This window comes from Copadichromis virginalis, linkage group LG3 (genome assembly GCF_057382275.1).
Source record: "Copadichromis virginalis isolate Kocher_CV1m ecotype Utaka linkage group LG3, C_Virginalis_male_GT1.1, whole genome shotgun sequence".
Lineage (NCBI taxonomy): Eukaryota > Metazoa > Chordata > Actinopteri > Cichliformes > Cichlidae > Copadichromis > Copadichromis virginalis.
Window position 1 is genome coordinate 27,432,588 of NC_140620.1, and position 27,904 is coordinate 27,460,491.

The window sequence follows — 27,904 nt, forward strand, 5'->3', positions numbered from 1 at the left end:
GTGAGCCTCAGCCGGTGTCTGTCTGCAGCAGCGGCCATGCTGCCTGACTCGGTGCATCCCGGTCCACCGGTGTAGCCTCCCTCCTGCATCCCTGTATCCCAGGTCAGCGGACGGACCCGGAACAGCTCGGTTAGAGTGGTTCAGCCCGCCGGGAGCCCCCGGAGCAGACCGTAACCAGAGCACCGAGGAGGGGAAAGAGGAGAAACGCTCCATAGCAACAAACCGGTTCCACAGCATTATTGGTAGGTGCCTCCCTTTCAGTGTACGTGTGTGTGTTTGAATGACGCTGTCAGCCAGCTTAGCAGTGTTAGGGCGGATAGATGGATAAAGTCAATTCTGTTATCAGATAGAGAGAGAGAGAGAGAGAGAGAGAGAGGGAGGGAGAGAGAGAGAGAGAGAGAGCACGGGTATTATAAGCATTTCATCTGCAGGGTTTTATTTCTCATTGGGCTTAAGCTAAATCTAATAACACTGGAAATCGATGCAATTCTCCCACAGTGGCTGTGCAGCCAAATTTATGTCACACATTTGAACACATTGACTGTATGATGCCTATCAGTCCTGATGTGCATGTGCAATTTATCGTGGGGGGCGGGGTCTTAATGATCTTCAATAGAAGCCCATTCTGCTCGGGCCAGCTCCAGGCCAGGTACTTTTTGTAAACGCACTGCAAAATGCAATAAAGACCATCACCACAAGGTGGCAGCATTTTTGCCAGAAAGTTTATGGGCAGTTGGAAATTTCACGGGTGCGTGCCTCTGACAGACCCTGCAAACATAGTGGACACAGTGCTAGAATTACCCCAGTCAACAGTGTTTGTGGCACAATGGCAAAAACTGCACTGTAGACCGACAGATGCTGACGTTTTCAGGTACTGTTGTGGACCAGTGACTCTTTCAGGACAAGGAATATTTATTTTATTATTGCATGAAGAAAACAAACACATGTATTCATTTTAAATATGGTTTGGGATTGATAGCTAATTTAAATGGTTGTGATCGAATGAAGCCCAGCAGGCTGTGAGTCTCAGATGTTGCCACAATATTCCATCCAAGACTTGATATCGAGGGGAAAAAAGGTTTAGTCAACTTTTTTTCCCTCGATATCAAGTCTTGGTTCTATCTTTTTCACAGATTGACATTACAGGTGTTTCAGGGGTGGAGCATTTAGTGTTCATGCCTTAAAAAGCTTCAGGTCTTTTGTTTTTAAAATGTCTCCTGTGTTTGACTTCCTGCCCTCCGCATCTGCTCTGTGCATCCTGACATATGTGAACCAGGAATGAGTCCAAGATGAGCCAGTGTTTTCCCAGAGTTCTGTTCTACTATGTATTTAATCTTATATTGGTTTGTTGAAGGACGACCTCTCATTAATCTAATATTTCTATGTTTTTTGTTTAAAAACTCTCTGAGCTCTTCTAACTACTAAAGCAAGTCAGCGAAGAGAGAGTGACAAAACTGTGCAAATGTTAACTTGCATGATGCTTTTAGGTGTCATGTTTGACTCAGGGCAGTTTGGATGCCCACTGGATTTTTGGGGGTGGTTTGACGCGGTACTCTGTGAGATGACAGCTCAGCCCTAAAAAATTTCAGTATCAGACATGACAGGAAAAGTCATAGCTGTTTCCTCACATGGTTTTTGGTGCTTTCTAAATAATTTAAAAATGTTGTAAAATCTAACTTTTAAAGTTTTTTTTTAACACTGGTTTAATTTAATCAAAATTAAAAATTATTTTTGTTTATAAAATATTGAATAATTAAATAAAAGCAAACTATGTGCAAGCAATACCGACTCTTAATTACATGGTTTTATACAAAATGACCTTTTTAAAAATGAATTCCTGCTCTATGTCTGCACTGGTATAGAGTTGGAGGCTGTTCTCGAGATGATGGTGACTTCTGTCTTGTCAGTAAAACCATGTGATTGTCATTTCTTCTTTTTTTCCCCAGTGACGGAGGGATGGTGAGGACACTAGAAGAGAAATTGTGAATGAGACATAAATCCCAAATCAAGCAGGATTAGAGGGACTTCGAGGCACTGGCCCAGATCTAAACCTGGAGTCGATTGAATGGGTTGTCTAAGGTCTGTTCATTCAAAGTACTGAGTTCAAAGCCAGATCACTGATGTTACAGCTGCGTTCCTGACACTGCAGGTAGGTGACTGTGAGGACAGACAGATAATCAAGTGGAGGTTTAGCCTTGGTGGGAAAAATCTGTAATTCAAGGATCAGACTTGCCTTCATATTCACATTGAATTTGCTAAAAATAAGGTGAAACAAAAACCTTACAGTTACAACCCCAAACTTATTGACCAGTGGACATCACGGATTAGAGCATGAACATAATACATGATTTTTAAGGATTTTTAAATTGGATAAAGGATATTTTTGAGTTCTGACTTAAGCTGGATTTACATCAAAGTGACCTGATGTAGTTTTGGGGATTTCACCTGGATTATGAAGATTTCAGTTGATTTAAATGAACCATGACTGGTCTGATTGCCACAGTGCTGGTTCTTCGTTCAGGCCAACTGGACTACAGATCATCTTAGAAGTCTTAGGACTACAGCTGGTCTATGAGAATCTATCTACTGGAAGGAAGTCTCCAAGTTATAACACATTTTTTAGGGATTACTTATCACATTATCTATACGTGAGCAAGATCTGGACTACATAGCTTGGATAAACTTTTTCCTGCTGTTTGAAGGATGATTCTTTTCTAGCACGGATTTCGTTGAATGTTACTGGACTGTTATCCGCCATGTCTCTGAGTAAGACCCTCGAGTTGGAGCATTTTGACGAACGTGACAAGGTTCGGCGAGGACGCTCCACCCGGGCCAAGAGAGATGATTCCACCAGCAGTGCTGGTGGTGGAGGGTCTGGCCCGAGCTCCAGGGGCAGCAGCCTGGTCCCTAGTCCTGCTCACAGCGCCAACTGCAGCTACTACCGGACCCGCACCCTGCAGGCGCTCACCTCGGAGAAACGAGCCAAAAAGGTCCGGTTTTATCGCAACGGAGACCGGTACTTTAAGGGCCTGGTGTACGCTGTTTCTAGTGACCGGTTCAGATCGTACGACGCTCTGCTAATGGAGCTCACACGCTCGTTGGCGGATAACCTGCATCTGCCTCAAGGAGTGCGGGTGATCTACACTATAGATGGCAGCAAGAAGATCACCAGTATGGATGAGCTGGTGGAAGGTAAGACTGGCAGCTTGGTTTTCATTTTCTAACAACTTGTCAATCACAAACCTTTAGGCAATGAGCAAAAATGCCCAGCTGAGGTAGAAAATGTCACGCTTTAGTAGGCTATGGGTGCACACTTACTGTGGTTAGTACGAATATTTTAAGACTATTATCTGGATTGTGGTTAGGGCATTCTTTAATTTGATCCCTATTTACTCTGCCAATACTCATCAATAATGTCTTTGTCGAAAGCATCTGATCTCCTGGATCATTTGTCATCATAAAATTAGTCAAAATTGGTCTACAGCCATTTCCATTCCTAGTTGACCACCTACACACTTGTTCCCTTTGTCAGATTTTTGATGTCAGGTGCTTTATATTAGCAGTGGTCTTGCTGACTATTGAATCTTTGTTTTGTCTGCAAATGTTGCATATCCTTAAAATAAATATACAGTAGTCATTTGTCACTGAGTCATAATTTTGTGCAGACTTCAGTTGATTACTCTCACCACAGATCAATCAAGTGGCCTGTCTTGTTTAAACTTCCTCATGTTTCCTTCCTCTCGGCTCCCTCTTGGCTTTTGTTATCCAAACATGCTTGAATTATTTATTTCTGTGTACATCAACAGCAGACTGATAAGTACATAATCAATACAGTAATACTCAAGGGTATATCGGTTTTAATATTCATTGGGGAAATAACCCAGGACCTGTCTGAGGTGTACAGCTGTTTCTGTATAAAAAGTATCATGTTGTCCACTACTGAATCGACCCCTGACACTATATATCCTGTAATTTGGTGAAGTTGTCCCTGTGTAGTTTTTATGCACATGCAGATTTACAGCAGTGTTAATCCTATTGAAGATTTTAAGCTGGAGACTCCAAGTAAAGCTTGTGATTAATAAATAAGTGCATATGTGTTGGTTAAATTTTGGTGGGAGCAATTTAAGGTACTTAGGTATCTTAGGGACGTATCCCATCATCTCTACCATAGATTTTGTCCATGGTGACACTGTATGTATGTGGGATAACTGAACCCACCAGTAAACGCATAGCTCATTAAAGTTGAAGCAAAGGATAATTGTGTTTTTTAACATTTTATTGAAAATGATACCTTCCCACCATCTAGTCACACTCCTTTCTCTTTTAAACTGATATCCAGTTAATTGAAACTGCCGGCAGTGATGATTGGGATCACACACCTTTGATAGGTCTACCTGCTTCCTGTGGATATTTTAAGCCCAGGATGGATAACTGGCTGTTGCACACATACATCCATCAATTGTTTTGCCCAACGTGTGACATTACAGAATATCCAACAATTACAGTTGTGGGTTTTTTGTTTGTTTGTTTTTTGCTGTTGCCAACAGACCGTTCAGGGAAAGCCCACCAGCTTCGTCATTTAGCATCACCTAGATGTTTAGATTGGACTGCCCATATATTATGTGAATAATTAGCTCAAAATCTTCAATGGGATTAACATTGCAGTTTTTTGCCAATGTTTGACAAATGACTATTCTAAAGAATGCCTTGAAATGGAAAAACTTCAGCTTAGTGCAAATGCCGTAAAAATGGACTTCCTGTTGGGTTTCGTGCGGGCTATGTTATTGATATGCTATAATGGTGCTATAGACACAGAACAATTTTGAAACATCTTGTGTATAAAACCTTTTAACTATGTAAGTTTTTACCACTTTTGACAGAATTTTTCAAGCACTTTTTAACCCCTCAAAATTATTGTGACGTAATTACAGTAATAAAGATAATATCTAGAAGACCAAACTGAGCAGTTCCACTAATGCCTTCACATATTCAGTGCACAGTCATCTAATGACCCATCATTATGTGTTATATCCTGTCTCCAATATCCTCTTGTAAACTTCAAGTGTACTTTATCTTCTAAAGAAGCATGTATCTCATAAATGCTCATAAGTCTTCCACATCTAAAATTTATACGCACGAACAATATTCCTGGATAATTTAACAGCAACTCCGAGGTCCACTCACTCTGCTCATCCTGTTGCCCTAAAGTCATTTAGTGAGAAACAGACCAGTGGCTGAGTAACATCACTTATCATCAATATTGATGAGTGACTGGTTTAATGTCCTCTGATGAGCGTTAGTGCCAGGAAGCTGTTCAGCCGGAGATCTACTAAAAGACAGATGCATCGCTCTTAAGCACTTAACAACGACAAACAGACCACAGCGGCTCAAAGCTGCGAGTGTGAAGTGGAAAAGTCATCGCTCACAACTTAACTGAGTATTTGAGCTGTAACAGAGGGGGAAACATGGATTATCTGATTAGCTGTGCTGGAAAGCAGCTAATGCACTGGGATGATTGATCTGAGTGTGTCCTGCTGAATGTCAAAATTATTGGTTTAGCATTTCAAAAGTACTGTGACAGAGATTTCAAATATCATAACCTTTCAGGTTTTTCTAGGCTTGGCAGCAGCCATAACAATCAGCTCATATACATCATGTTTTATGGTTGTAATAAAATTATTATTATTTTTAATCCAAAGCATGTTTTAGAAAACCCAACTAAACCATTTCAGTGCTTGAGGAAGTCTGGTTTGCTTCATCATTAATGAATCACTAGGAAGTTTCTTTGAACTTTTAAAATTTTCCCCTATTTTTAACAATATAATCACACAAAAATGGTTTTAAGTGTTTAAACCTTCTTGATTTTAATCTTATTTGAATCCTTTTCCATTGCTTTTAAATTATAAGATTTTGTAAAGCATGTTGTTTTATTAAATCCTAATTAAAATGAAACAAAACAAAAAAGTCTAAAAGTAATAGGGAAAAGGGGGCTCAAACCTCAGTCTCCTGGGTGAAGGTCTATTTTTTGTCTATAAAAAGCCACGAAGGTGCAATCTGTAGCTTTTTATAGACAAAAAAACCTTGAGTCAAGTGAATTTAATGGACACAATAAAAATAATAAAGACAATAGCTTCAGAAAAGTTTTTATTTTGAAACTAATGCTTAAAAAATTGTCCCAAACTCCACAAATAAGCTGCAAATGTTTGTTAATTAATCAATGCGATAATTTCTTAACCTTAAAAGCTGAAATATTAAAAGTACCCTTCATTAAATTTCCCGTTTGTCGCGTCTTTACATTAAACAGCTCCTGAACAGAGACTGTGCCGGTGTCTCAGCTCTAATGTCGTATCGACACACAGACGGTGCTTCTGTGTTTAGTCACTGAGGTATTTGAATGAATACCTGCAGCAATCCTGTCCATCTGGTTTGAATTGCAAAGTGAAAGCCTGCATGTGGAGAGACAAGGTCACACACACAATACCTGCAGAGAAAGAGTGTGTGTGTCAACATGTAATGGGGATGAAACAAAGGGAGGAAAAAAGGGGCATTTTACTAGAGGCTTGCTGGCACAGATAAGCGTGTGTCTGATTTTAAAAGAGAGTGAAAGGTGTGCACGTTGGAAAGGTAGTGAGATAAAGACGAAGAGAGAGGGGAGTGTTAGGTGAGCCATTTTTAACCATATATGGTAAAACAGGATATGTGGCTGGAGGCTGTTGTACATGTGATCAGCTGCAGTCTGCTGGAGCCTTAGTATAATTTATAATTTTATCTTATATTTAAAAACTTTTTATACAAACAGCCCAATGGATTTAACTGATGACAGATTTAAAGCTCAAATAAATTTAGGCACATGCACATTAGTCGCTAATCTAAGTAAGAGGATAATAAAGGAATTAAACTGTTTGTCATCATTGGTAGAACTTTATTGTTCATCCTTTTCTTTCTTTACATACATCAAAAACTGTGCCATAAAAGTTAAAATTGCCAAAGGGAACATCTATTTTAATAGTTTAGTTGTTTCTGATCAGCAAAATGTCAAATATTTTTTGTTTCTTGAATCTTAGGCATTTCCTTTTCATGCAGATGCTGATGAGGAAAAACATTAAAAACAAAACCAGCAGCTATGATCTATGGTGGCTCCAGCTCACAAATTTAACGATCTGCTACTAATGTCCTGGTGCCAGGCTCTACAGGACACCTTCAGAGTTGTCATGCAGTCCTGGACATGAAGGGTGTGATGTGTTTTGCAGGCACTATAAGCACAAGCAGTGAAGTGATGGCCACATCATGGATGTATATCTGTCCATTTTCTTCTGCTTATCCAGTTCTGGGTTGTGGGATGGGGTGAGAAATTCGAGGCGGGGTGCATCGGGCTGTTGCAGGGCTAACACAGAGACTCGCATTCAAACGCATGGTCAATTTTAAAATGATCCCCCCCCCCCCCCCCCCCCCAACTGAATGTTTTTGGACTGTAAATTTAAAATATTGGATTTTGGACTGATAATCTGAAAATGAAACCTTGGTCTATGTGAAATGATAATGGGTTCTTTTCCCCTTTAATGTGACAATGAGATCATTGATGTGGAAGAAAATTTGTAATTATAGTGTGTCTTTAAATAATAGGTCAGCCATAATTTGCCCCTAATAATATGATCATTTTCTAACCACTCCTGGCAGATTTTGGAGATCTCAACATGTTGAAGCTGTAGTTTAAAAAAAAAAAACACAATACAAAAAAAGAACCCCTTGAATTAAAAGGGTTTGAATGGTGGCGTTCTTAGGTTTCCACTGCTTATTTCCTGCTGGTTACTGACTGGGTTTCAGAGGCAGCAGTGTAAGCAGAGACCAGCCACCACCTTCGGCTCTTCTTGGGAGAGACACTGCAGCATTCCCAGGCCAGCTGAGATGAGAGACATAATCTCTCTGGCATGTCCTGGGTCTGCCCTGAAGCCTCCTGCCAGTAAGACTCCCAGGAAGCATCCCGGAGGCATTGTAGTGAGATGCCACCACCTCATCCAGCTCAGTCTGATGTGTAGTAATAGCAGCTCTACTCTTAGCCCCTCCCACCAGCCAAAAAATTTGCAAGAAATAGATTAAACTGTCTTTTTACTTAATTTGGGTTGCAAACTATAGCAATGTAACGTCTTTATTTTGTAGGGAACACTTTATGTAAATAAGGCTCTATTCATAGCTAGTACATCTGTTAAGGTAGTATAACTAATTCTAATATGACCACTAAGTGAAACAAGCTGTTTTTGAATAACAGCTTATGTGGAAACTAAACTGGATTATCAGTCTGACTTTACATTTTATTATCATACTCATCGCAGTCAGATTAATTGGAGCTGCGCTGCGATATGAAACACTGCATGCTCATCATTTCCATATTTCCTGCCTGGGTGCTTGAACGCTCTGACGAGTGACGAGCTGTTCGGTTTTCCAGCAGATCAGACAGAGTGAGAGGAGTGAATCTGACATCTGCTGTCACCTTCTCTTCATCCACTGTCACGCACAAAGCTTGTATTACCGCGCTCTCGAATAAGCCTGTGACCCTGAACGCCCTCCTGTACATCACTCACTTATTTCACCTTTTAACTGCGTCCATGACAACAGCCAGCAGGTACAGATGACACAGCATAGCTTCCTGTATTCAAGGCTGCCTTTTAGAGCCAGTTCACTTTGCTTAATGTTTCTATCGAAGTTGTTGCTTGAATATTGTTGCTTTGTTATGGTCACAATCTTTGTGATGATGGTCTATTAAAGAACCGATAACTTAATTTTTACTTGAAAGGATTAGTACTATGCAAAAAACTGCCAAGAACATGCAATAAAAATCCAAGTAAGGAAAAGACAGAAGGCAGCAAAATACTTCTGAGACACACGGAAATGAACTGCAGATATAAAAAAGTGGGCACAGGATGAAGAACAGGGCTGCGTTCCGGGTGAACAAAATGTAGCAGAAGGATTTTTTTAATATAATTTAAATGTGGTGAATTCAAAGCCTAAGGACTGCAGTCATGGCAGCTGATTAATCGTGCCTGCCTTTCTCCATGCTGCTGTTGATATTGCAAAGTGTACTTCAGGGCCCATTGCCCACTGCTACACTTTGTATGTAAGTAAAGGTCATTTGTAAAGTGCTTTTAATTGGCACAAAGTCGCAAACTGATGTACAATTAAAATAAAAAATACATTAGAAAATTAAGATACAGTTAATAGCTTTATTAACCCCGGTTAAAACACACAACAAAATAGAAATAGAAATTGCAATTAACGTGCTAAAACAGCGTCCGTCTTTGGTGGCATTTGGTGTCCTTGAACACACATTTCATAAAAGCCTAATATTTAAGTTAACTATGTGAGATATTTAATGCTTTTTTTTTCAGTGTACGATATTGAGCTTTAATGGTTTTTGGTTAATTTTAGTCAAAAGTTTCTCCTGTAAAACCTTTGCAGTATTTGTTTTTAATGTAACTTTTCCTCCTCACACCCTGCCTTGCTGCTCAGGCGAGTGCTACATTTGTGCCTCCAACGAGCCTTACCGGAAGGTCGACTACACCAAGATCTCCGTCCCAAGCTGGAAGCCCGGTGCCAGCGCTGGGCCTGGAACAGCAAGGTCAAGTGGAGCCTCCACGGCATCCACAGGAGTGTCGACGACCGTCCCCAAAGATCGCCCCGAAAGTCGAGAGGGCAGAGAGAGCAAAGACTTCATCAAACCCAAGTTGGTGACGGTGATCCGCAGCGGCGTGAAGCCTCGAAAGGCAGTGAGGATTCTCCTGAACAAGAAGACGGCGCACTCCTTCGAACAGGTGCTGGCGGACATCACCGAGGCCATCAAGCTGGACTCTGGAGCAGTAAAGAAGCTCTACACGCTGGACGGGAAACAGGTTTGATAACTTTTGGTGTTCCTGTTTTGTTCTTTGACACAAACATTGAAAAAGCTGCAACATGAAGCTACTTCATGGATTGATAAAGCAGCAAACATGGACGCTTACACAGTATGTTCAGACTTTTAGCAGCTTCAGTGGAGAACACATCTGTCCTGCATAATCATAGACATATAAAGTACTCGTACTTAGAAATCCATGAACTAAAGAGAGCCTGCTCACTTCTTTTCAGTCCCACTTACACCTAGAGGAAGCTCAGGAGGAAATCCTTAATGAGTGAAACACAAAGTAATGATTTACACCTGCCTCTAGACTGAAAAGTTCACTCCTGCATCCTGTGCCATCAATTATTAAGCTATTAAGTGCTTCTACAGTTCGATGTTAGTCTGATGGAGTCAATGCAGGTGTTTCAGATTCATCTTGTGTATGTACCAAAAGTGACATCTATTTATACTCATTTAGCCCACTGTATTTTTTCCTTATAAGAGCCAGTTATTCATGGAAATTAGAAGAATAAAGCTGAAGATGATTTTTTGGGGGGACGGGAGTACAGGGAGAGAGAGTGAAGACACACATCAAAGGGATGGGATTCTGACTCAAACTCGGGCTGCTACATTTCAGACTTGCAGCATATGGTCGCCTGCTGCCTCCATGAAAACACTTTTCACCCTGTGTCTAAGGCTGAGCCCAGACACGCTGCTAGAAAGCTTATTTCCACTGGCGGTATCCACCCTGACCTAATGGCTACACGTTAGGCTATGTAGGAGCTTAGATCGTCTGATAAACAGACAACCTCACAGAATTCACCAACTCTTGGGTCGACAACTTGTTCTTCACCCAGAGTGGGCACTCCTCTGGGCACACCCTTTTCTGTCTGAGAACCATGGCTTTAGACTTTAAGGTGCTGATTTTTATCTGCGGTTCCCACTCACTTAAAAACTTCCCCTTTGGGAGCTGAAGGCAACAGAACTGCATCATCTGCAAAAAGCAGGAATGAGATCCTGAAACCACCAATCACAAAACTCTTATTAAAGCTAGAATCCATCAACATTTGTGCTTCCTACCACTAAAGCACTCATCATATGCTAATGCAGGTTATAGATACCGAAAGCCACTTACCATCATCTTTACTTAGAACTGCCATGAACTTGCATTAGAGTGACAACACATGGCTCATGCATTTCCCAGTTCAGGAGCAGGACATCTGTCGTCTCTAGCAGTGGAGAATTCTCCCACTGATTTCTATTCAGCATTCTTTAAGTGTCATATCTTCTCTTCTGAAGTTCTCTATTTTTTGGCAGCAATTTACGGTTTAATTAGAAAAAATGACAGCAACAAATGGGTTGAACTAGACATACTGTGGGTAATGTTCACAGCCTGACTGTGACACACAGTTAAAGTAATTTCAGCCGTTTCGCTGAGCTCTAAACTGACGCACACTCAGACAACACAGGGCCAGTGAACGAGGGCTGACTGCGGAAATCAAATTACAGCACTTCATTATAAAATTACTCCAGGAATGTGTTTCATTTTGGGATTCATCATATATAAAAGAGTTCATTTAAGGTGCAATTTTCAGTGTAAAGTGTACGGATGGTTAGCGTAGTCTCCTTGAAGTTTAAATCTGCACTCTCTGCTCTTTATAAGTACATGTGTTTGAAGCCCTGGAACTGCAGCAGTCAGCTGAAGTTAATTTGAACAGAGTCTGACTAGGAGCTGATCCTCCTCAAAATGCTTTTGTGAGCTCATATTGGGTTAAGGATTTAAACGCATCACACGGCAGGGTTATTTTTACCCCACACATGCACGCGCTCTGTCTTTGAAGTTACAGATAACTGTGACACTGATAACGGAGAGCTGAAGAAAAGCAAAGACAGCATGTCGAGGCGCCGGTGTGACTGAAAGAAGCTTGTTGTAGTGAATGCAGCTCAGACTTGTACACACACACTCACACACTTACACATAAGTCTACTGAGTTCACCCTCAGAAACACACACACAAGGCACAAAACTGTCTCCGTTTGTTAAGATGTAGCTGCACCATTGCCTTGGGAAAAATAAAAACACATTCTGCAGATGCTTCCTTCAAAATAAAAGTATCCATTGCATCTGCCTCCTTAACAGTCTCATTGTTTTTACTTTAAAAGCATTCCCCCGGGCAAAGTTTATATATGAACATTGACCCTTTTCAAAAGTTCATAAGAAGAACTAAAAAAAATTAATCTGATATCACACTTGAAAAGTTATAGTACGAAAAGATTATAAAAGACTTAAAGAGAAAATTAACCTATCCACAAACAGGATTCACCAATCAGCATTACCAATTTAATGAAACCCTAAAAAAACTTGGAATGAGTATTTTGTTTATCATTCATATTTGTTTTGGTGCCCTGGCACAAAACAGGAATACATACTCGGACTTCTCTCTCCCCACCTACCTCCTCCAACTCTTCACCAACATAGCACGTTGGTTGGTACTGTCGAGTTCACATGTTCACCTCATATTCACATGGGCTCTCTCATAGCTTCCTCCAACAGTCCAATGGCAGACAGTTAGTGGTGTTAGGTTCATTTGTGATTTTAAATTGCTCATAGATGTGAGTGTAAATGGTCGTCTGTCTGTAAGAGGATAAAATAATGAGGATGATTTTTGTCAGTAATAGAAAATAGAAAATATATAAGGTAGTGGAAATGCCCAACCCTGACTTGTAGCAGCAGGAACTTTTTATTTACACAATTCTTCAACCTCTTGAGTAACATGCTGGTGTTTTCTGCTGTATTTATACTGTATTTTATATCTGAAAATAAATGCAGCTGACTTCAACATCAACAGACAGAAACAAAAAAAAAAACAAATAATAGTTTTGTGTAAATGAATGTTTTTATTTTGAAAGGCATGAATTGTAATGAGGGCTTTTATTCTCTTTCTGCCTCAGACTGCTTCATTTCATTTAGTCAGTCTCACAGGAACAAGGCGAGAGTGTGTGTGTGTGTGTGTGTGTGTGCGCGTGCGTGCGTGCGTGCGTGCGTGCGTGCGTGCGTGCGTGCGTCCTTGCCCTGTTCCTTCAGTTTGTACAGCCTCTTTAAAGAGTGGGACAGAAATCCCGTTTCACATACACACATTCACATACTTTGACATTGCAGTGTGGTTACCGTAGCAACCAGCTATCTAGGAACAGCCCCTTGCTACAGACACACACAGAATGTTCAGTCCAGTTCCGGAACCGTTAGGGGGAGTGTGGTCCCCATGGCAACCGTACAGCATTGAAATGACTTTGTATCAGTTGCTGTCTGAGTGTGGAAAGCAGCTTAACAGTGAAGAAATTAGTCTAATGTATTGGTTTGGCTCATATTAAGTTATTTCATCTGGATATTGTCAGTGTACACTGGTGACTGATAAGAATAAATACAAATAAGTCATGAGTGGAAAAAGTAACATGGAATACTAATGAATGAATGAAATGCGTGACACGTGCTCGAGAGTGGTCCACCATACTTGATATGATACAGAAACTGGCTGCTAGGGTAACCTGGTAATTGCAGGCGTCGTCTGATATCCTCTTTTTGTAGATGTCTCATGGTAATCATAATCAATATTGGTCCAGCTTCAACATTACAAGTGACCAATGACACTGTTGTGATATCATAGTTTTGTGATGTGGAAACTCTGACCCCAGAACCCTAACCCCGTCCCTGACCTCAGCCTAACACAAATAGAGTAGAGATGTGCAGTTTTCTTCCACATCACACAACAGTGTAATTGGTCACTTGCGTTGTTGAACCTGAAGAAACACCAAGGTTTTGTGTTTTAGATTTTTGTCCTCTTCACACCAGCATTAGAAGCTATGACCGGAGACCATGAGTATAAGCTAATTCTCAATACTTGACTATTTGCCTTTTTCACTAAATCAATCATATGTGCAGTCGGTCAATAGCGAGCCATTTTGAGAGCACGGACCAGAGTCTGAAATGGAGGAAGCTCCACTGTGGGAGGAAAATAACTTGTCTATACCACAGAGGAATCCTTCACAGTGCCGAGTCGGGACTTAATGATTTAATGTGACTAATGAATAAACTGGGACAACTTAAAGAGCTAATTAGCTAAAATCAAATTTGTTTGTAGTCACTCTGAGAGGCTCTGTGGGTTGATTAAAATCTAGCAATCACTTGCGTCAAAAACTGGGATGTGAGAGGATCTTTTCATATTCATATTCCAACCAGCCCTGTGAGCAGTCTCAGCGTTTGTGTGAGGAAACGGGGATGAATTTCACTTTGATGACTGAGCCTTAACTGTAAACCTCTCATCTTTTATACCTGTTCCTATACCTTTGTTCATCCTTCATTTCTGCATCTTTTCCTCTCCCACTCTTTGTTCTCTTGCTCCTCCCTCTCTCTGAATCTCGGACAGTTTGATGTGCAATTTCTATTTAATCCTCAAAACAGTTCCTTAGACAGCACATTGTGTGTGTGTGTGTGTGTGTGTGTGTGTGTGTGTGTGTGTGTGTGTGTGTGTGTGTGTGTGTCAGAGCCCATTGAAGCGTTGCCAGCTGTAAACATGATTCAAAATTTCCCATCTGTCATCTGCTCTGTTGCTCTCTCACAGACACACACATGCACACATGTCTGGTGTTGCTACACACACACACACACACTCTGAACACACATATGCCGCTGCAGCTTTTCCTAAAATCTGATGAATCACAGCGTGTGCTTCTCTTTGTGTGTGCAGCTGACCTGTTTGCAGGATTTTTTCGGGGATGACGATGTGTTTATGGCCTGCGGTCCAGAGAAGTTTCGCTACGCTCAGGACGACTTTGTGCTCACACACAGCAGCAAAACACCGGCCTTTGTGAATGGTAACACAGACGCACACCCATCTTTGTATTGTTTGTAGAGTGTTTTTCTGTTTTTTGTTAGCAAACAACAAATTATTTGAATCGTAAAAAGAAAAACAAAGACTCACAAAATTGGGGGAGGGTTTATTCAGTTGTATTTACATGTTTACATGTGCAAATACAAATATGAAAAACATCAAAAGCCTGCTCATAACACAATCCTGTTAACCACTGAGAGAATGTGTAGCTCTCAGTTTTACACGACCCTTTTCTCTCTTTCCAGAGTGCAGGACCAAGGTCTCTCGCTCATCTGCCCCTCAGAAAACAACCAAGACCCCCAGCAGCTCCGGCTTCTCCTCCTCTAGGACTCTACCCAAAGGTCCGCCCAGGACAAAGTCACCTGGTCCAGGTATGAAGCAATAAGAAAACCGCCGCTAATAACTATCAGTAGAAAGATATAACAAGAAGTTTTTGTCAGGTTGATGTCACAAAAAGTACATACACAGTTCTTCTATCATCTAAGTGTTGCTAAAAGTCCTTGTTTCTCAGCCTTGGGCATCTGAACTATAACCCTTTATTCACATAGTGCTTTCTCACTCAAATTAAAATTTGCACCGAAATTCTTTTTTTTTTTTTTTTTTTTAACAACTCATATAATCAGCCAGTGTTTTCTACACATATGGTAACAGCTTACGTAGTAAAAATAATGTATCTTTAGACACTTTGCTGCAACAAAACACAAACGCAAAACACATCACTTGTTCCTGCCTCTTTACTCGAATCTCTGAAAAATCTCAGACACTTTAAAAGAAATTAAATAACATTTTTGCACCAACAAAGTGATTCTAAAGAGCTGTTAGCCAAAAAAACTTATTGCCATATGTCATCTCGCAGTACAGCGTGTCCTCAAAAAGCACTTTTCCACTCATAGCGCTTTGTGTAACATGCCATGGAGGAGCAAAGGAAAAAAACGTAACAAAAAAGCAAAGATCTGATTAACAGTAAATTCATATTTCAGTGCAAAATATTCAGCAAAATATAAATAAATTAGCGGTGAAATTTGCACAGCAGACTGTGTGCCAGCTCTTGGTGCAGTGTCAGCACCCACAATTGGGCAAAGCATGTGTGGTAATTGATTTCTGCTGCTTTTTAGTGAAGCGATTTAATGCATCTGTGGTAGGTAAAAGTCTTATTCAGTGTTGATAGTCACAAAGAGATATCACTGGAAGACTCACATGGCCTATCCCTGGTTTAAAGGGATTTAGATTAGTATTGCAATAGGTTCAGTTAGTTACATCAAGGGCTACAAAGCAAGATCGTTTCATAATATTTTCACAAACTGGTTAAACTGATAAACGGCTGTCCCTGTTTACATGGAATAATGAACATCTGTCAGTGTTCTCTGAGTAGAATTGTGGGCATTTTTTCACAAGGGACCAGGTTTAAATTGCAGAAAATGGGCACTCAAGTAAGAATGAAGTACATGAATAATTTCTTAGCACACTTAACCATCTGTTTCTTCCACCACATACTTCTTCATCACTGTCTTCAAACTCATGCAGGTATGTGTATACAATTATTTTGACCAATCAGATCACTTCCTTCTTGCTTTCAGCTAATGAGACCTCTGGAAAATCATCCAGGTCCAGCCCATCCCCCACCAGCCCCGGGACTCGACGCAGCCTCAAGGTCACAATGATCAGATGATTGATGGATTGTTTCTATTTGTAATTGTTGTTTGCAATGAAAATGTCTAATGGTTCATCCTTACATTTGTCTTCAGATCTCACCTCGTCGTGCTTCCTCCACTGATGTAAACGGAGAGGCTGAACAGCCAGATGACACTGCTGAAGGTGAAGGTGAAGGTGTGTTTATCTTTTAATCAAGTCTGCAGTTTGTGAGTGTAATATCTGAAGTCAGTGACCGTGAAATGTGAACTTCTTGGTAACAGATCCAACTTTACAAAAAAAAGCTCCTACATGACACAGAAGTTGAGTGAGTTTGATGGCTGTTTGAAAGACCTGAGAGGCTATAGGCTGAATATCAAAGTGAATTATTTAAAAACAGCTTCTTGATAAAAGTACACATGGTGGCTGAGAACCTCACTGTGTGCCCAGTGCCAGGCTGAAAGCATTGAGCCTCTGGCATCAGTGCATGCTCCCTGGCTTGCACTCTGAGGGTCGCACAAGTGCTTGAAAGTCAAAAGACCAAATAAAAACCCAGAGAAAAGGCTCAGTGGCTTAGGAGGGGGTAAGGATGACAGCACATCTGTGACTCTGTGGGTTTGAAAGCAGATTTTCTGAGGTGATGCTTTGAAGGAAGTTGTCAAACTCTGAAACTTTCAGGTTAACTCAGAGGTTGTGTGTTCAGACTTTAGGAAGTCAGTGACATTTGAAAAGTCTTCTTTTCACAGTGAACGGCAATCGAACAGTTTCTTCCTCAACCATCAACGAGAAGTACAAGGTTGGAAAGGTGATCGGAGACGGAAACTTTGCTGTGGTGAAGGAGTGCGTGGAGAGGTAAATAACCATCACATAACTCAGTGAATGCACCTGCTGTTTGTAAACTGATATACTTAATCACACTGAGAAAAGTCAAAAACTAGAAGGGGTAGGGGAAGTTTATATGCAAAAAATGCCTCATGTTAGCCCTTTGCTAGATAGTTGCCAGGTAACATGATGCTGTTACGACATATCATGCATAATTCAAGTTTTGTAGATATAAATTAGATGTTATTATTAAAACGTTGCAATGCTTTTATAAGGTATAAGGTGTTATAGGTCCAGAAATGCTAAATGTTTGCTAGGCAACATGATGAACCTCAAGGGACCGAAGATATACCTGTGTGCCAAGGTTGGCTGCTGAACTTCTGATGGTCTTGGAGAAGTTTGTGGTCAAAGAAACAAACACAGACAGATTTTGTGTATTATTCTCAGGCTCAGTGTGGCCCTCTGAGTGCAGTAGCTCAACACTGGGATTCAGGAGGTGTGTGAATCTGTAATATTTTATCTTTGTTTGACTGACAGGTCAACAGGACAGGAGTATGCTCTGAAGATCATAGACAAAGCTCGTTGCTGTGGGAAGGTAAGACTCACTGATCTCTGACTAATCCTGAGTTTATGTAAAGTCCTCTGAAATGATGAAGACACCAAACCTCTGTGTGTGTAAACAGGAGCACCTGATAGAAAATGAAGTGGCGGTCCTGAGGAGGGTTCGACATCCGAGCATCATCCAGTTAATCGAGGTGGACGAAACGCCCACTCAGCTGTTCCTGGTCATGGAGCTCGTCAAGGTTTCGCCTCTTCTTCCTGTTTTCTCCAGAAAGTGTTATTACATTGGGAACTTTCAGCTGCTTATTGAAGCAAAAACTATGAACTGAATGTTTTTCAGGTTTCAGCTTCTGTTGCTGCCTCTGTTTTTCATGTAGAAAAATAAAGAAACCGAAGAACTTTTCAATCACCACAAAAGTTGCTAACACTCCAGTGCTCTTATTCTTTTTATGAAACACAACAAATGTATTATTTTCATGCCTTTGTTTGTTCAGGGTGGAGATCTGTTCGACGCCATCACTTCCTCTACAAAGTACAGCGAGCGAGACGCCAGCGCCATGGTGTTCAACCTGGCCGGAGCCATCAAGTACCTGCACCGAATGAACATCGTACACCGAGACATCAAACCAGAGAACCTGCTGGTACGAACATGCACACATTGTGTTCACAATACTTGAATTTTATTTTGCAGTTACGTTTTTTAAATTCAGAAAAGATGAAAAAACAATTGTGAAGCTTTTATTTTAACAGTTTCTTGAATTTTAAATCATATAAACTGTAGTCTACAAACTATGCACCTCTTCATTGTTTATTTTACATTTACAATTTTAATGTGTTTTTGGGGCGATCGTGGCTCAAGAGTTGGGAGTTCACCTTGTAATCAGAAGGTTGCCGGTTCGAGCCCCGGCTTGGACAGTCTCAGTCATTGTGTCCTTGGGCAAGACACTTCACCCGTTGCTTACTGGTGGTGGTCAGAGGGCCCCGTGGCGCCAGTGTCCGGCAGCCTCTGTCAGTGCGCCCCAGGGCGGCTGTGGCTACAATGTAGCTTGCCATCACCAGTGTGTGAATGTGTGTGTGAATGGGTGGATGACTGGATGTAGTGTAAAGCGCTTTGGGGTCCTTAGGGACTAGTAAAGCGCTATACAAATACAGGCCATTTACCATTAAAAATGATTACCTAACGTAAGTAAGGCAAACTTTAACTTAAGAACAGTGTAAGTTCATGACACGTTTTAATGAGTAATTTTTTACTTTTTTGAATACTTTGAACATAAATTGAAGGTAATATATAGTGTATACCTTGTAAGTAATTTATTTACAATACTTCTTTTAGGTCATTCTTTTAAAAAAGCTGTATTGTTTTAACTATAGGTTGATGATTTTCCTACTCGTGGGACTAATAAAGGTATCTTATACTTATATATTATGCTGAGTAATTATTACTTCTGTTGACTTCCTGATTTATTTGGAAACATGATTATCAGGTTCGTAAAATAAGCCTGTGGAGCTGTTTACCTCCTCTGATTGCAGTCTTTGTGTACACCTTGGGAAGATTTCATGTATTTGTATCCCGCAGGTTTGTGAATATCCAGATGGCACTAAGTCATTGAAGCTGGGGGATTTTGGTTTGGCGACAGTGGTGGAAGGACCACTGTACACTGTTTGTGGCACGCCGACATACGTCGCCCCGGAGATCATCGCTGAGACCGGGTAAGGGAGGTCACAAAACCCCAAATTTATGCTAATCTCCTTTTCTGAAGTCGATTGGGACAGATGGTTGAAAGCAGGAATATTAGATTGTTAGGTCTGCAGAAAAATACTGCAAATTAAGCTGTGCACATGAAGAGCACATTTAAAGACCTGTTTTCTGTCTCATTTCTACAGCTGCATTCATAAAAAATGTAAAATAGCAGATCCAAATAATAAATAACCAATTTAAAATTGTCAGTACAGACTTGGTCAAAGGCTGGCTCTTGATACAATGCAATATGTTTTTTGCTTAGCAGAATAAAATAAACTAAAATAAATAGCTCTAAAACCCATTAATTTGTCATCTTCATTCAAAAGTTGTGCATTACTTTTTTTCCAACTGTTTTATAAAACAGTAAATTTGAAAATACACAGGGTGACAACATTATTTTTAGCAATTAATCACTTTGATTAAAGAGTTTGAACATACTGGTGGAGTAACCATTATAGAAATGTAAAAATTAATTACAAATACTGTGAATTTAGGGCAGCTGTGACATATACCTTACATTTGGTGGTGGTCTGAATAAATGTAATATATTTGGTGGTTTTATATATATGTACATTACATATGATGCATTGTTGTCTGATTCTAAAGCTTTAATTTTAAATGGATAATGAATGAATTAAATGAATGAAAAAACTTCAATTTAAAAGAATTATTCAAATGAAAAGACCAAAATTTCACTTTATTAAAATATATATGAATGTTAAATAAATATAAATATTTAAATTTAGTGACAGTTAATGTAATAAGTCTTTGAAAAAAATTGACCTCCAGAATAATTGCTTTGTATCCTGTTGCTATAAAAAAAAATATTGTTTACAACATGTAGTATAACTTAAGTCAGAAATGTATCAATATATATTTCTTTTATTTTTTGCTTGTAAAGAAAAAAACTTCTTACCTTTTCTTATAAACGTTTATTTATAGTTGACCGTCTCTTATATTACACTGTTTTGTTTGTGTATGTGTGCAGTTATGGTCTAAAGGTGGACATCTGGGCGGCAGGCGTGATCACCTACATCCTGCTGTGTGGATTTCCTCCTTTCAGAAGGTGAGTTAGCATAAAGTTGTTGTTTATCCAGTCGTGCATGTGTTAATTGTTTCATTTGTTGTATTAACGCAGTCTTGTCTTTTGTATTGCTTTGGTATCATGTGACCTACCATCATTTTGGTTACGTTAATAAACAGCTTTTCCTGATTCTTGCTCTTCCTCAGTGAGAATAATATTCAGGAGGAGCTGTTTGATCAGATCCTCAGAGGGAAGCTGGAGTTTCCGTCTCCAGACTGGGACACCATCAGTCTTCCAGCAAAGGTACCATTCATGAAGTTTGCAAACAGTAAATACATTGTTTGGTATCCGACATCAGCTCAAGAACAAACATGATTATCTTGTGGCTTCACCATTGACTAAAGCCCTGCATTTTGCTAAGATGGTTTTTGAGTTAATGTTTTTCCAGTTTTTATGAAGTTTCAGTGGTTTGATCTCTTATTTAGTGGGTTTAGGAAGCACAAAACTGAATTTTAACCATCTCAAAATTAGAGGCTATTCAGCAGGACAAAGTGAAAAGAGAAACCATATAAAGCAAAGGCACATAGCATGAAATACAGCAGTGTGACCTAGTAAGCAGCACATTGGTACGGTGTACTGCAGACTGGTAACTGTTGCATGATCTGGTCCTCAGATGCTGATAAGTCAGATGCTGCAAGTGAATGTGGATGCCCGTTTCACTGCCGAGGAGGTCCTGTCGCACCCCTGGGTGACGGTAAGGGCACTCAGACATGTAATCTCATCAATACTGCAATAATACAGTAATTATTAACTTGGTGGTCATCGATACTCAATGCTTATTTTCATTTTCATAGTAAAATATGGTGTGTTTGTCTAGGATGAGGCTCCTATAGAATCCAACACTGTGAGCAGCGCTGAAGAGCAGAACAGTGGAGACACATTGGAAACAGAGGAACCAGAGGAACCAGAAGAATCCCCAATACTTGAAACCAAGCAAGTTCCCTCACCTCTGGTCTAAAACACATCCCCCTTATTGAATGGAAGAACAGAACAGTCTTTGTTTGGTCCACTGGAAACCCAGAAAGTTTCTTTATATCTGAACGTCTCATTAATTCCCAGACCAGATCGGTTCCCTTTAATCTGGTCTAGAACCTGTTACATGACATCATGTCACCTTAGTTAAATGAGTTTTAACTTCTAGAAGCCAACAACTCTCCTTTGAATTCTAGCTTTCTCTCATTTCCATTTAAAATCAAACCAATCACTTCCTCTTGGCTTTTATTTAATTTCATCTTCAGGAAACTGAACAGAACATATCGGACTTGAAGAAGTTTCTACACCTCTTTCTCTTGGACATGTTCATTCTTCTAAAGACCGAAAAGAGGTCCCACCATTTAAAACCAATCTAGTTCAATCTACTTGACATGAAACCAGTCCCATCATGCTTTGTGAAACAAAATGATTTGGTTCAGTTTTCTTCCACAAATATTCCCATTTTGGTTGTGAGGTATAAAACAATTTCCCTCTCTTGTGATGTGGAATTAATCCAATTTCTCCCTGTGCAAGTCAGCAAGTCCTGTCAGTCACCCGTCATCTGCTTGAATCGAACACGATACTATACATTCTTTAATCAGAAATGTGATTGAATCTTTACTTTGCTTTACTTTACAAACTTTACTTTGCTAATTAGAAAGCAAACATTAGTCTGGAAACCCAACAAGTTCCTTAAATATGGTCTCTCTGGCTCCCCTGGCCAAGAACCGAAAAAAGTAAATTGAATGTGATTTAAAGTATGTTCAGTTTAATCTTCGTCATCAAAATACATTCTTTCTAATCTACCCCAAACATATCACCAACAAACAGGTTCTCTCAGGTCTAGAACATATCCCCTATCGGGTCATGGAGACATTCTTTATTCACCAAGTGGAATCCAAAAAGTCCAGTCAAGAATGCAGATTGTTTTCTATAAATTGACTGAAGAAAGGAAAGGAGGAGGAGGAGGACAGGAAAACAAGCAAATGTGGCCCATCCTATACCATCTGGAAAACCAAATATGTAAGTTAGTGGAAATAATAAGTTTCCTTAGATCAAGTGAAAACCCAACACTTCCCTTCTTACATGATTTAGAATACAACCTGTGTCATCTCAAACCAACCAAGTAAGTGTCCCCAAACTTAGTTTAGTGTCTAGAACAGTTGTTCACTATTTTGATTTGCTGGAAGCAGTCGTGTTCCCTTACTTTTACTCTGGAGTCATTTTGCTTCCCTTGGTTGGATGGATGTACTGTTTGGGGTTTTTTTGTATGTTTTTTCTTCTTTATTTCTACTGGAAGCTGCACAAGTCTGCAACAATGGGAGTTTGTTGCACAAACCAGTTTCTCTACTATTTGTCTATCCTGTGAACACCATCCCACCTTTGGTCTGTGCCATTAAAACTACTGAAGACTTTTACAAGACACGTCTCTGCTGCTGATGAGCTCTATTAGAATGCTATTAAATGCCCATTTTGTTGTGAGACACAATGCCCGGCTACTTGAAGGACGCACACTATATCGATGTCGGGACACCATGAAGGTGCTATTCAACTCATCTTGTTTTATGATCCAGAGTCTGATTGGACTGTATTACCATTTCTTGTAAATGGCTCTTACCTCTTATCTGAATGACACTGGAAAAACTGATTGGACGGCTGTAAAAAGGCGTCAACCACTTTCATTAAGATATGAACACCTGACTCATTTTCAAATGCTCCCTCTGGTTTAGAGGTTATCGTTTCTGTAGTCCCTGCTGCTAGGCAACCAGGATGTCTTCCATTTATTCCGGGAAACGTCGCATTTCTTCTGCCTTTGCCCTCCAGCCCTCCTTCTGCTGGCCCGAAGGACGTCTCTCATTTCTTCTACTTGCACCTGCAAACTGGGGAGGTGATTGAGTACTGTGCCTGTTTACACTGCTGGTTAATTGCTTTCTCTTACAAGTTAAAGTCCCTAGAAGTTTGATATTTATGATAGCCACACATGAAGGCTCGTTGTGTTTGCTTTGGTTTTGAAGCACTCAGAATTTGTCTGGATTTTGGGAAATTGACTTTTCCTACTGCGAGATACTGGCAAATCTAAACATAGGATACTTCATCAGCTGGAAAAAGACTGTAAAAAAAGAAAAGATTCTCTGTCCAAAGTTCACATTTTGCGAGTGTATTCTGTATGGAATCTTACGTTAATGCATGTACACCAAGTTTGTGTGTAGATTAAACAAATGAAAATTTACACACAAACATTGAGGTTTATAGTATAACCAGAAAAGCCTGAACAAGTATGGTTTGCGTGCATTGAGTTGACCATGAACTCCTCTGTAATCAAAGTATTCTAGAGTAAAATTTGAGGCCATCTTTTTTACAACAAACGCTTGGCTGAAATTGGGTCATGTAACAGGAAAATCAAAAGAATCAAGGGCTTGCAATGACTCCTGACCTCTACCTGATTGAGGTCCTCTAACAGGACATTAACAGAGCTGTGCATAAACATAAACCTCGATGATCTAAGACAGGGATGTCCAACTCCAGGCCTCAAGGGCCGGTGTCCTGCAGGTTTTAGATGTGTCATTGATCCAACACAGCTGATTTTAATAACTAAATCACCTCCTTGACACATCTTAAAGTTCTCCAGAGGCCTGGTAATGAACTAATCATTTGATTCCGGCTGTAAAGAAGAGTGAGCCAAAATTCCCGCACGACAGTGTGAGAGACTGATAACTTTAGCTGTGATAAAGTTATACAGAGAAAGATTAAAATTGATTGTAAAAGATAAAAATCATGCGGTGCACTTAGTTTCTTTTTCACATAACTGTGTACTGCACAGAAAGTAAATATACTGTTAAAATAGGATGCTAGGTTTAAATAAATATTAAACTACAGCACTTCAAATTGTTAGCAAATATTTAAAATATGTCATTAAACAAATTAAGTAAAATTAAGCAGTTAAAGGTTTTGATAAATAGTTAAATTAAAAGCATAGTTTCCAGTTGGAATTTTTCAGTGAAGGTTTTTTCAAGCCACTTTCTGAACACTGAAAGCCAAAAAACAATGAGCCTTATGTACAAAGACTCCTTTTGTTCCTCTGAAGGACACGTCCTGTCGTCTCACTCGCCTTCTGCCCTTTACCTATTCCCCCAGGCTTCGCACTGTATCTGAAATGAACTGAGGGACTTCAAAATGTCACATTTTCAAAAACAATTTCAACAACCTTTTAAAGTTTCTACCTGCAGTATGACTGAGATAAAGGTCACCTTTGAGTCTAGTCCCCGAGCTTACTGCCTCTCCTCGGTTCACAGCAGTTTACGGAGGATAAAATCTGTTGTAAATAATGTAAATATCACTCTGTCTGTTGTTGTCTGTTTGTCTGTGTGAGTCAGTTGTGAAGTAGGGAAACAGTAGCAGCCTGAACAAATACTACGACGATGAAAAAGAAAAAAAGTCTCATTGTAGACATGTGGTGTCAGCACCCTGAAAAAACCTTGTGCTGCCCAAAGAGACTGCGTTTCTTGGATGAAACAAATGATTTTCCACATTGATATTGGAACATTTTGTCATTCTCAATAGATACTTATTAAATTTAAAGAATAGTGGAGTTTCTGAAGGGTGTGAAGTAAGAGTTCTTACCTTAAAGTCAAGTTCTTGATAGATTTGGTAGCAACGAAGGACTGGACACTGACAGAGCTCTTTCATCATGTGGTTATGCGTCTGTGAGGTGTCACCAATCATATTGCTCCATCCACACACCCATCATGCTGTCTGTGATATTACTGATCATACATCAGTGAGAATGAAGGAATGCCTGTTTTTAAAAACAACGACAAAAAAGTGTGTTTGTGTGCGTGGGTAGTTGATTTCCACGACATAATGTTTGAAGTCCTGTGGAAAAACTGGAATGTATGAGGTTTGTAAGTTCTGAGTCTGTTTGCATCTTTCTTTAAAACTTGAAACCAAGTGTCAATCGTCATCTGGGTAAATGCATTGACCTAATGCAGTGTTATGACCTTACCGTGACCTTTGAGCTTAGCATAACCTTTCCATGGCCTTGACCTTAGGCTGGAGCTGCTCATTGAGAGTTTGGCAGGGGCATTTGAAGTGTTCATGAGTGGGACTAATGAAATAACTTCGAGCTCACAAACTGTTTTGAAGGGCAGAAAATTATTTATCTCACACATTAAAAAGTTACAGCTACCTGACTGTACCTAGGCAATTACAGGAACCACTGAACAAGCTTTTAATAAATAATACAATCATAAATATGCATAAACTAATACCTACAACAAATTCCAGCAACATGAACAAGTTGAAAAAAGAAAATGTCATATGCAACAGTTTAAGAAGACCCGACCCAATGATTGGTGTGATAATAACCAATGCATGCTGCACAAAAAAACAGTAAAAAAAACACACTTTACCTTGCTGGTACACTCACGTTTCAAAATCTTAAACACCTCAATGTCTAGAAAAGGGACTTTTGCAGAGCCTTGAATACGTGACTGTTTTCTTTAAACAATTAAATGGCCTGTGATGTACAGCAGAACAATAGCTGCAGACAGATACATTGTTGGGGTCATTTTCTTTTAGGTGAAACAATTAAATAAGCCCCAGAATTAAAACAATTTAATTGTGTTCTGAATGGCATTATATCATTAGCACCAAATTAGCACCAGTTACTGTCATATGTTTTAATGTTTGGACATTTTGTTACAGCCCTGCAGTATTATAAATCACAATGGCACGGTCATGTACTCAGTAACTGCTGACGGTAACACTGACAGTATTATATTCAGTAGCACCGACGATGTATTTAGAATGTTGCTAACAAGCTAGCCGTACATATCTTCTCACATTGAACACTCATGAAGACCTTCAGCGGCAGCCAAACTCTCAGTCAGCGGCTCGGTCTTTGACCTTCTATGCCTGCTATGAACCCAGTAGTCTTAATTGTTTCCTTTTTATACTTCATACCAAACCAAGAAGAGCCTTTTTGTTGCTACTGTTGCAGCCACCCGCGTCAACAAGAAGCCAAACTTGATGTTTCACTTGTGTTGATGCGTTTCAGCATCTATTAGTTTTTGCTGTTGTCGACTTTGAACCCATTGTGCAAATTTAACTGCCAACCATTTTCACAAATCTACTTTAGTTTCATTTCCTGCCTTTGTTATTACTTTTAGTTTTCAAATTTATTATGGTTTACCAAATCTTCTCAAGGACTTTTGGGACACAATTTGCAGTCAAATTATTGGGAAGAAAACAATTTCTCATGCAAAGTTTAATATAAATTTTATGTTTTCAAAGTCAGTTGATTGGTTTTTTGGGTTGTTGTTTTTTTTTTTATTCTTTACATCCTTGCAATTAGTCTAACTGATGTGTGACCTTAAATTTACTGATTTCTTTGGGTGTTTCAAGCATCCAGCAAATAATTTAACATTCTTGCACGTCAGTACATCGTTGTCATTATCACTGTATACAGCTTGGCTGGTTTTACATGTTTTAGATGTTTGGTCCATGGCATTTGCAATTCTCCAAAGAAAGGTAGCTGTCAAATGAAAAAAAATCTCTATTTTTGGTTGTAAATGAAAAACTTTGACATTAAAACCCTGATGATCATGAGCTGTAAGGTTTTACTATGTCAATAGTACACTTTGAACTGTTTTGAGCAAAGTTGGAAACAGATGATTCAGTTTCACTTTGACCCGGGTGGCTGTGATTACTGGGTCCTTTGTGTTTTTATGGGATGTGATTGATTGAGTGTGTGTGATCATTTTACATCATGCCTCATTATAGACAGGAGCTGATTTTATTTTTTATTTATTTTTATTTTTTTATGCACTAGACAAGTTAGGATTTTGAACCAAACTGGGCTGGTTTTCCAAAAAGAAATCTGAGTCTGAGGTTGATCTTTAAGGTCAGTACAATTTACTAAAGAATGTCTTAAATCATTTAATAACAGGAATTTTGCATGAAAAATCTTTAATTTACGAATTTAGACACAATCGATTTGTTAACACAATCAAACTGGACAATTCAACAAGAAAAAAAAGGCTTGCTTTGCAGCTCAAATTTCTTCAAAGCTGTGGAAGATTAACCATAAGTTCACCTTGAGGTGCTTTTTAGGAAAACTAGCCTTGGCTTGATGTGGAAGGAGAGGAGTGAAGAAAAGAGTTTTAACGACATGTTGTAGACATGTGTTAATGCTAATAATGATCTGTAATGTGATGTGTGTTCATATGAAACATGGATGTTTGCTGATATTAAGCTGGAGAAGAAGGGGGGTATACCCTGATTTGTACTGAGGAAACAAATGCATTCAACTGTGAAAATTAAACTAATGCAATGATACAA

At 39.6% G+C, this 27,904-nt stretch overlaps 1 protein-coding gene across 1 annotated transcript; it reads left to right on the top strand.

The window, feature by feature from the left end:
• Positions 1-27,904, top strand: LOC146713840 (serine/threonine-protein kinase DCLK2-like). Its single transcript, XM_085450312.1, has 16 exons — positions 1-242; positions 1,947-3,192; positions 9,505-9,884; positions 14,613-14,739; positions 15,002-15,127; positions 16,334-16,407; positions 16,502-16,583; positions 17,132-17,237; positions 17,745-17,802; positions 17,891-18,010; positions 18,263-18,409; positions 19,345-19,478; positions 20,498-20,575; positions 20,740-20,836; positions 21,207-21,287; positions 21,411-27,904. Exons 2-16 carry the CDS (start codon positions 2,757-2,759, stop codon positions 21,549-21,551), a joined length of 2,187 nt encoding a protein of 728 aa, XP_085306438.1. The 5' UTR covers positions 1-242; positions 1,947-2,756; the 3' UTR covers positions 21,552-27,904.